This window comes from Limulus polyphemus, unplaced genomic scaffold, assembly GCF_000517525.1.
Source record: "Limulus polyphemus unplaced genomic scaffold, Limulus_polyphemus-2.1.2 Scaffold5420, whole genome shotgun sequence".
In the NCBI taxonomy this organism is placed as follows: domain Eukaryota; kingdom Metazoa; phylum Arthropoda; class Merostomata; order Xiphosura; family Limulidae; genus Limulus; species Limulus polyphemus.
The window spans coordinates 21,241-32,755 of NW_013671030.1; the positions used below are offsets into that span (position 1 = coordinate 21,241).

At 34.8% G+C, this 11,515-nt stretch overlaps 1 protein-coding gene across 1 annotated transcript in view; it reads right to left on the reverse strand.

The window, feature by feature from the left end:
* The window catches only part of LOC106472557 (cleavage stimulation factor subunit 3-like), a 57,164-nt gene that overhangs the window by 19,469 nt on the left and 26,180 nt on the right, over positions 1 to 11,515 (reverse strand). The window contains exons 4-6 of the mRNA XM_022401115.1: positions 7,569 to 7,601; positions 2,665 to 2,762; positions 630 to 731 (exon numbers count right to left, since the gene is read on the reverse strand). Of these exons, the coding sequence (XP_022256823.1) occupies positions 630 to 731; positions 2,665 to 2,762; positions 7,569 to 7,601 (233 nt within the window). The remainder of the gene's footprint in view (positions 1 to 629; positions 732 to 2,664; positions 2,763 to 7,568; positions 7,602 to 11,515) is intronic.

The window sequence follows — 11,515 nt, forward strand, 5'->3', positions numbered from 1 at the left end:
CTCCCTGACTAGTCACAAGTATATTTCACCCCATCTAGTCACAAGTATACATCACCCTGTCTAGTCACAAGTATACATCACCCTGACTAGTCACCAGTATACTTCACCCCATCTAGTCACAAGTATACTTCACCCCATCTAGTCACAAGTATACTCCACCCCATCTAGTCACAAGTATACTCCACCCCATCTAGTCACAAGTATACGTCTCCCTGTCTAGTATACGTCTCACTGACTAGTTACAAGTATAAATCTCCCTGTCTAGTCACAAGTATACATCACCCTGTCTAGTCACAAGTATACGTCTCCCTGACTAGTCACAAGTATACATCACCCCATCTAGTCACAAATGTACATCTCCCTGTCCAGTCACAAGTATACGTCAAATTCATCTCTTGCTGAAGAGGTATGTATTATATGCTAATTTTATTTTATATCAAACTAATCTAATATTATACAAAATTACTGAACAGGGGAGAAGAAATTAAAAGTCATAACAAGTAACTACTCAAAAAGAAAATAAAGTGACTGAAAAAAAAAGCGTTTTTATCAGAGCGTTGAAATTATATAGATCACACCCGAGACACACAAGGTTGTCCAAGAAATGGTGACTTGAAAGTAATACTTACACACTTTTAAGGAAAGTTATATAATCATTCCAGATGGGATACGATAAAATATCCATCCCCATCTTGTCCAGAGCAAAGTCGTAGGCTTGAGCCATTTTCTCTCTGAAAAATAAACCAGCTGCATTACTATAACATTCAAACTACTATAATCTATAACATTCAAACTACTATAACCTATAACATTCAAACTACTATAATCAAGTTACTATAACATTCAAACTACTATAATCAAGTTACTATAACATTCAAACTACGATAATCAAGTTACTATAACATTCAAACTACGATAATCAAGTTACTATAACATTCAAACTACGATAATCAAGTCACTATAACATTCAAACTACTATAATCAAGTTATTATAACATTCAAACTACTATAATTAAGTATTTGTATTTTGTGTTTAGGCCAAAACTACTAAGACTTATTACTACTATCCCAAATTCTAAACTATTAATCAGAGGGAAAGATGCCAGTCAGTAGCACCCTACCACTCATGCTAAGGAGCCAATAGTGTCAACTTCGGCGTTTGATCAACTTAATCCAATTTTAAACAATTACAATTGTGTGTTTTATCTAGTAAGCATATAAAAAAATTTTACTAAGTGTACGCTTTACCTTTAATTCTGGCCCGGCATGGCCAGGTGGTTAGGACACTCGACTCGCGGGTTCGAATCCCCGTCACACCAAACATGCTCGCCCCTTCAGCCGTGGGGGCGTTATAATGTGACGATCAATCCCACTATTCGTTGGTAAAAGAGTAGGCCAAGAGTTGGCGGTGGGTGGTGATGACTAGCTGCCTTCCCTCTAGTCTTACACTGCTAAATTAGGGACGGCTAGCGCAGATAGCCCTCGTGTAGCTTTGTGCGAAATTCAAAAATAAACAAACAAACCTTTAAATCTTGTGGTAAAATACTTAACTCAAAGTTTGTATAGGTAATTATTTTACAATGTTATTATATTTGTGTGTTGCAACTTGTAAAAATCTTCACGAAATTTTTTTTTTTTCATTTTCCATGATTAGTTGTGTATAGTAGGTTTCATACCTGAAACTGTGTTTTGAATTAGCTTAACATCAAATGTACTCACTATGTAGCAGCTGAACTTGTCTGTAGGGGCCTAGTTCAACCCTGTGGGAAAGCTCTACCTGTAGGGGCATGGTTAGGCCCTCTGGGGAAGAGCTCTGGATTTCAGAGCTGGCGAGCCAAGTTCAGATCTATATGATATTACAAAATATTACTCCCACTTTCAGCTGTAAGTGGATTATAAGAGTGGCAGTCAGTTGATAGAGCAACTAGGTAGATTCATAGAATGATCTAATATTCCTTCACGATAAATATAGAACATTTCGTACGCTGATCCTGTCTCTCCCGATAATTCTTTCCGAGTGATTAAAACCGTGTTATAGTCGGTAACAAAAGTCTCTGAAGATCAACCTTTATTATAAAATAATCTAATCGTTGTTTTACTTACCACATTATGAATGCTTTGGTCGTCAGCTTCTTGGCTAGATTACAAACAAGTAGTTTTCAACTAACGTCATTAATAATTATCTGGAAAAGCAGTGATTTTGTTGTTATCGCCCCGTAGTGAGAAGTTAATCCCTTAAATTTTTTTTATCAACATACTTCAAGTTTTAAATAAAAATATCATTCAGGTAATTAAGAATAATCTTGGACATTTTCTGCAGTAGCGCCCTCTTGTGGTCCTTAGAAAAGGATAACTCAGTTAGGAGTTTTTCTTGTAAATTTCTACAGTAGCGCCCTCTTGTGGTTCTTAGAAAAGTATAACTCAAATAGTGTTTTTCTTGGAAATTTCTGCAGTAACGCCCTCTAGTGGTTCTTAGAAAAGGCGAAATCAGACTGTCTTAATTTTAATTTTATCTTACAAATTTTTAAGGTGATTGGACAATAGTTTTTAGCTAATTTTGAAAGACTTATTTTCGCATGTTAAAGTCGAAAATTGACAGTGACCCTAACATTGTAACCATTATTCAAGTCCCAAAGTGAGGAACAGTTTTATTTATTTTCTCACCTGTAAGAAGGTAGACTTCCTTTAGTTTCTTTGACGTAATTCAGGTAACACCGCCACAAGTCAATGTTGAGAACTTTTATAAGGCATCGTTGAAAAAGCTGTTAAAATAGAAAACCTGATCTAGCTTCCTTGGAAAATGACGAATTATTACAGTTAACTGGATTTTCGTTTATAAACTGTCACAACTTACTTTACTAACAGAGATGTGACATAAAGATATAGTTATAGAAACACAAATAAATATATGCATGATGCGAGTTATTGACGCGAGACAGATTTCCTGAGACCCGCGACATCTGGTGGTACTTTCGAAAAGTAAGTCACTTGAAAAGACGACAAAGTTTAATGTATGTCTAAAATAGCAAACTGACTAGCAAGAACGAAGCTTGGTGGGCGACGTTTCGTTTACCCTTGCACAGGACGCCCACCCCAAGGGGCGCCAAAATCGACATTGCAATCAGCAGTTCTTGTCATTTTACAGGGGGCAGGGGCGCCGAATATAAATTTCGCACGGGCCACAGTTTTGCCTAGGACCGGTTCTGAAAGCTACACAATGTCCGCCGCAGAGAATCGAACCCCAGATTTTAGCATTGTAAGTCCGTAATCCAGGGGATAAGAAGCTTGAAAAATAACGCAAAATTTTGTTCAACTTCAATAATTGGTTGAAATTATTGCTTCATCCTCCACTTTAAAAGTGCTCACAAGTGTTACTAAAAGTATTGTCGTAAATTTGGAACAACTGAAAGGTTTTTTGGGTGATTGTTAATAGTCGGCTAAGCAAAGCGTAAAAGCGCATAACAAAGATTTTGTTGTTTTTGCTGTATTGGCTTCTTCTTTCGTGACCTGATTAAGATTTTGACCGGTGCCCAGCTGAGCATGGTAGAACAGTTCATTTTAATGCCAAAAGTTTGTTTTAAATTTAGGTCATTTTACTTGTTTGTTTTCTAGAACCAAGCCACATTAGGCTATCTGCTGTGTCCACCGCGGGGAACCGAACCCCGGATTTAGCGTTGCAAGTCCGTAAACTTACCACTGTCCCACCAGTGGCCAATAAATAGGAAAAATTCTACTTAGGGTTATAAGTTAGCAGGACAATTTATTTGTTTGAGTTAAGCACAAAGCAACACAATGGGCTATCTGTGCTCTGCCCACCACGGGTATCGAAACGTGGTTTCTAGCGCTGTAAGTCCACAGACACACCACTGAGCTACTGGGGGGGGGGGGGCAGTAACAGGTCAGAAGCATCGAAATATACTTTTTTGTGGTGCTATCAAGAGAAATGAGAATTTTAATGTGTAGAACATTTATTTAAAGTGTTTCAAAGTAAATTACGTAGTGTGTAGTGATAGGTGTCTAAGCAAAAAATTAGAAAGATGTACTATAATATTTATACTGTTGTAAGCTATGTTTTCAATGTTTTAATTTGGGTGTTGACGATGCGATACATCTGGAAAGAGCGTGTTGATGTTATAATCGAAAAGCTTTGTGTAATGTATAGAAAACGGGTACGATTACAAATATGGGAATCAGTGAGTTAATTAGTCGATGGTGAGCGAGAGGTTAATGAGTAATTAGTGAATGTTGCAGATCAGTGTTACCAGTAAGACTTATCACGAGTATACAGGTAATCGATCATTAGCATGTATGTAACTTATTTGTAATTTAGGCGTAGTTACTATTAATTTCGGAATTTCTGTTGTAACGTTGTTAGTGAACTTAGGCCTACAATTTTTGTCAAAGGGAACGTATCCTGCATAAATTTTAAATAAATAAACTAATTCGTTATCGATACGTGGATTGGATTTAGCGTCATGTTTTACCAACGGTGGAACAAAGAGAAAAAAAATGTATTGGTAACTGTTTTAATGTCTGGGGACAAGTGCTCTGGAGTGCCATGCCATGAAGAATTTTCGTTTTGCGAGAAAAATAAAAATCCAAATTTTGCTAGCTGTAAGAAATTTGGGTTTGTGAATGGTCTAAGTTCGTGCTCCAGTTTGAATTAATTACTTCATACCCAAAAGACAGTCGCAATCAAATGGAATCAAAAACGCTGAATAGGAAGCAATCAAGGTAATATTTCAAGCAAGGATTTGAAAAAAAAAAAAAGATGCTTGTAATGGAAAACATTTGCAGCAGGAAATTTAAAAAAAGGCTAATGAAAAGATGCCTGGTCATCTCCTCTTTCATTATAACTTCTAGAATACGCTGTTTTACTTTCACATTTCAGCGAGGCCTCAACTGAAATATTGATGCCTGGTCATCTCTTCTTTCATTATAACTTCTAGAATACGCTGTTTTACTTTGGCAGTCCAGCAAGGCCTCAACTGACATATTGATCCTGGTCATCTCCTCTTTCATTATAACTTCTAGAATACGCTGTTTTACTTTCACAGTTCAGCAAGGCCTCAACTGAAATATTGATGCCTGGTCATCTCCTCTTTCATTGCAACTTCTAGAATACGCTGTTTTACTTTCACAGTTCAGCAAGGCCTCAACTGAAATATTGATGCCTGGTCATCTCCTCTTTCATTGCAACTTCTAGTATATGTTATTGTACCCCCACAATTCTCTACTAAACAACCCATTTGTTTGGATTCTTAGGGTATATTTACAAGCACTTACCACCATAAATGACACAGCTCACGCTGAAGTCAAAAGGGCCGAGTACTCAGATCGTATTTTTTTAGATGGTGGCTCCCTCTGAGATTCCCGACAACCAGTGCCTTATAAATTCGTTGAATGTGTCACGTTCATGTATAACTTGAGACTCGTGTATTGTGAGCTTGTGATTTTTTTTTTCTAATCGTTCTTACAGTTCTATGTGAAGGACATCTTTTCTCATAGAGTTGGACACAGTGATCTTGGTTCTCCTCGTTTATACGCCAGTAATAAGAGTACAATTTCTCTAACATTTAAAGAAGTAACTCGGTGGTGTATGAATTATTAGAGTCCGTACTAAGACTGGTTCATCAGACGTTACTGCAACCAGCCTCATGATATTGCTCTTAAATCAAAACTTTGTGATTGGTCTCCATGGTCGGTCCTTTAAGAAGACTCCTCAGTAGAAGAAATATGCGTTTTCTTTTAGATGACAACTTTAATCGTTGTGATTTCTCTAGTATACAGAATTTATTTGAGTGTAGAAAAAAAAAATCTCTACCGTGTGACCATTAGTATCCTGAACAAAAATTGGATGCAGAACCAGTCCTAGACAAAATGGTGTCTTGTGCGAACTTTGTATTCCGTCCCCTTGCCCGTTTAAGATGGACAAGAACTGCTAATTGCAATGTCGATTTTGGCGCCCCTTGGTGTGGGCGCCCAGTGTGGAGAATCGTGTCGCCCACCCCAAGGGCTGGCGCTGATTGGATGACTCATTTTTAAGAAATATATTAGTATACATTTTTGCGCTTTATCTTTTCACGGAAACTTGTTAGAATTCAGTGTTCGATCTCTGTCTGGGAAACAACCCTAATAGCCTATTGTCCAACTGTTCGCTTGTTTTGGACGAAGAACTCTTTTTAATTCTACAAAAACGTTGCCATGACGATTGTCGGTGTAGCCACGAGGCATTTCCAGTCTTCTATCTTTTTTTTGGATAAGTAAAAAAAATTTTGTGCTCATCAGTGAACGCCGTCGATTTTCTGTCAAAACCAACAAACTCGAATTCTTTGATAAGACATACTTATTAATATATGTTCACTTTATCTGCCATCACACGCTACAAAAACTACATTTTCCAATCAATAACATCATTTAAAATTTTGAGTTCAATGATCTTAAAGTTTTATTTTTAGAGATTTTTGGAGCTTTTCATCTCCAATCTGTCCCACTAATATTACACGAAATAAAACGAACTGTGGTGATAATACAGATATTGATAAATGTGTACGTACATACAGTTTTGTAGAAACTAATACGATAACCCTGCGACTGAGACGCCCCCCAGCGGCATGTCTGCGGACGTACAACGCTAGAATCCGGGTTTCGATACCCGTGGTGGGCAGAGCGCAGATAATGCATTGTGCTTAATTACAAACAAACAAGCGACTAAGGAGGCAGTTTTGAATAAACTGATATGATAACCCAGCGATGAAGGAAGCCGTTTTGTGAGAAACTTTTCGACAGTAGGAAAGCACATTAGAACATTTATTCGTCCGTCCTTCCGAGCACGACGACTTCGAACTTTGTGACTACCACTATATATATTTGATATATATATTTCAAGTTACATCTCTCTATATTCTTATCATCTCAATAACATTCCAATAAAACGGAACATCGTGGGAATATCGCGGAAAATAAATTGACGTTTACTACTTTAAACGGTTGATATTTTAAAACTGATATGCCTTAAAAGACGCGTCCTAGAAAACATAGGCAGCTCTAAAACGTACATATACATATATACATCAACGTAAAAGTCATTTAAAAATCAGTCGTTCCTAGCGCTACTTATCAACAGCTTGGAAAACTTTGTAAACAATAACAAGTTGCATTAAAGTAATTGGCGGGTTAACTAACACACTCTTCAATAATTGGGGGAAAAGAAAAAACATTTTTCCTTAGGTTTAATAACAAAATATTAAGTTCAAGTTTTAAAATATTACACAATTAAGTACCAAGAATTATGGGAAATATCACACGTTTTTCTTTGTTAAATGGAGATCATATTTGGTGTTATGTCAAGGTAATTATAATATATATATATATATACCGAGAATTAATTTTTAAGCTTTGTACTGGTCAATAAGTGATGACGTAGAAGCATTTTGTGAATACGTTTCACAAACGAAACTTCATTTGCCGTTTCTTTTTCTATAATCTTGAATTTTTTTATGCTGCTAAATGATTAACTGTTAAATCAAATAAGAGTCGGTGGGAATTGTTTTGATTTTTGGACTTACCTTTTCAACCCTCTCAAAATTTTTGGCCTTCATCTATAAGGAGAAGAAAAAAAAAACAATTTCACATAACGGAACGTTACGAAAATATTGTTTTATGGGTTCAAACTTTCGAAAATAACAGAAGGTAAAATAAAAATAACGAATCGCTTGACTTTTATGAAGAATAACAAACATGCTCTAAATCAAAATTATCACGAAGGTGAAAAAAAAATAAAATAAAAGACTCCACACGATTGAAGCGTCAGTGTTTGTATGGAAAACTTACTAAGACTATTTGCCCCTCTATTTTGAGATACTGACCAAGGGGCAGGCAGTCAGTCAGCAGCATCCTTCCACCCAATCTAATAGATTAACTGTCATTCTTAGAACGCACCCACAGCTTAAAATGGTATTTTGTTATTGCATGAATTTAAACGCGCCTCACCAGCCCTGAAAACCAGAGGTCTACAAGAGGGCCGCGTCCAAGGAGCAATAAGGGAAAGTGACGTAAAATTAACCAATACAATTTGAACATTTCGCCCTTCCGTTTACCAACATTCTTTTAAAAGAAATTAAATTATTTCTTATTATTTTGGATATTTTTTTCTCTTTAAAGTTTATTTCAGAAAACAATTTCAAATCATACTTTTCAAATTTTGTCTTTGTTTATTGTTATTAATATTTTTTTTTGTGGTAGGTTATGTACTCATATTACGAGATTTCTTTACGAATGTGTGTTTTGTTATAGCAAAGCCACATCGGGCTATCTGCCGTGTTCACCGAGGAGAATCGAACCCCTAATTGTAGCGTTGTAAATCCGAAGACTTACCGGGGAACATTTTTTACGATTCAGACTTTTATGAATTGATGTCGATCTTGAATCCTAACAAAGATGGTTGTAACTTAGTAAAACTGGTTTAACTATCTTAACTTATGACACACACAATTCAATTTTTTATGTTATTTTACCAATACTATTATTCATTTTAAGTTCAATTTTTACGACGATTTTCTAACGACAGGGCAAGCTCCAATCTAGTGGCTCTAAAAATAATTGAACTTTCTAGTGAAACGAATTAATAATAATTTTTAATAAGTTTACTCTTCTTGGATCCTCTTTTAAAAGAAACTGTAAAAAATAAAAGGTAAGAAAATATCTGATACAGAAAGTTATATAAAGCAACTTTCTTGACAGAAAAATAAAAATATGGCTGAGTACTAACGTATAAAAATATTAAAAGGACAAAAAAAGCAGTTATTGGTTAATATTTCATTTACAGTTTGTATATATATACAAAATTTTATGACGGGATTAAATTTCTAAGTTTCTCGTGGCGCCATCTCTTGGCATACAATGTACCGAGAACCTTTTATAACACATATTTACATATTTAATGTGTTTGTGTTAAAAACAAAAATATTTATTATCTAGTACATTAAAAAGGGCTGACATTAAAAACAACCTGATAAAAAATAAAGTTACTTTTTCAGATTTAACACTTCTTGGATTTGCATGTAATTTTTTTGTGCTAATACGTAAATAAAAGGTTTGTTTGTTCTAATTCAAATTTTTTTCCCTCAAATAATACAATTCTAATACTTAGAACCAAGATGTTTTTGTGTTTCCACTTTGAAGAAAGAGAGTAATCCACCATAAAATTATTATTTCCACAAAATATCATAATCTATCGGATAATCACCATTTCCACGAATTATATTAATCCCTCTCATAATCATTTCCACAAATTATACTAATCCCTCTCATAATCACCATTTCCACAAATTATATTAATCCCTCTCATAATCACCATTTCCACAAATTATATTAATCCCTCTCATAATCATCATTTCCACTAATTATATTAATCCCTCTCATAATCATCATTTCCAAAAATTATATTAATCCCTCTCATAATCATCATTTCCACTAATTATATTAATCCCTCTCATAATCATTTCCACTAATTATATTAATCCCTCTCATAATCACCATTTCCACGAATTATATTAATTCCTCTCATAATCATCATTTCCACAAATTATATTAATCCCTCTCATAATCACCATTTCCACAAATTATATTAATCCCTCTCATAATCATCATTTCCACAAATTATATTAATCCCTCTCATAATCATCATTTCCACAAATTATATTAATCCCTCTCATAATCATCATTTCCACAAATTATATTAATCCCTCTCATAATCACCATTTCCACGAATTATATTAATCCCTCTCATAATCACCACTTCCACAAATTATATTAATCCCTCTCATAATCACCATTTCCACGAATTATCTACGTTCGAAACGATTGCTACACAATGAGCTATCTGCGCTGTGACCTCGTACTTACTGCTGAGCCACTGGGGGGTTATCCGAAACGCTTAGCTGATTCTGAAGTAATCCTTAAAATTCATTCGATCTCCGACAAATAAAAAAGGTACAAGTGGAAAAAATCCATATTAAAATAATAATATTAAAAAAACAACTTACAAGCTGGTTAAAATGCTTCAAAAATGTTTAACTAGTGAAACAATTGTGAGAAACGTCAAGAAACATAAGATAATCGACTAGAAAAGCTACTAGATCAGAATACCGATCACTCCGAAGCGTAGTTCATTTTATCCGATAATTATTACCTTGAAACCTTTTTTAAATCCAATAATTACTACCGTGAAACCCCTTTTTTATCCAATAATTACTACCGTGAAACCCCATTTTTACCCGGTAGTAATTATTGGATAAAAAATAGAGGTTTCACGGTAGTAATTATTGGATAAAAAAAGGGGTTTCACGGTAGTAATTAATGGATAAAAAAGAGGTTTCATGAAACCTTTTCTGGTGTAACCAAAGAATTATTTTTAAAACAAAATAACTCACATACACACTCGAAAAAAATAAGACTTATAGACTTGTCTCTAGGAATAACGAAGTTTATTTTATCTTAGTTTCCTTATTCATACAAGTTATTCAACAACTTCGCTAGTACAGAGAAAAAAATAAATAAACTTTTCTGTTAAGTTGATGCGTTCAAGTTTCTGTTATAAGAAGGTTAACACAGGTATCTTAAATAAATATACTAAAAATAAGCACTATAAACAACCCGAGTAGGGTTAGGTCATTGTAGTCGGATAAATACTACAGATGTATGTATGTATTATGCGTGTTTTTTACAAAATACTCACACTTGTGAATAAACACTTTTCACTAATCATTTAAAAAACAAAATGGCGGCGGCTCACATCTTAAATGACGGGAAAAAACAACAACAACAAAAAACATCACGACACCACTAGCATCGTTTTAAAACTGGTTAAGTGACTAGCTGATACTGATTTGTTCATTTTTCCATTCATTTTTATGTTTTTGCATGGATTTAATTTGGTGGAATTTTAAGCTCGTAATTCTTGTCGTTTTACTTTGGAAAAGTTATTAACTATAATTTCATATTATTAACTCTTCATTCTGGTCCGGCAGGCGTTAAGCAGAGATAAAATAGGCGGCTGACCATGGCACCAAATGTTAGAGCTTCCAATCTGAGACTTATGTTTATACAACAGGTACTTGGATTAACTAAGATCGGTGTTTATACAACAGGTACATGGATTAACTAAGATCGGTGTTTATACAACAGGTACATGGATTAACTAAGATCGGTGTTTATACAACAGGTACTTGGATTAACTAATACCAGTGTTTATACAACAGGTACATGGATTAACTAACATCGGTGTTTATACAACAGGTACATGGATTAACTAATACTGGTGTTTATACAACAGGTACATGGATTAACTAAGATCGGTGTTTATACAACAGGTACATGGATTAACTAAGACTGGTGTTTATACAACAGGTACATGGATTAACTAAGATCGGAGTTTATACAACAGGTACATGGATTAACTAAGATCGGTGTTTATACAACAGGTACATGGATTAACTAAGATCGGAGTTTATAC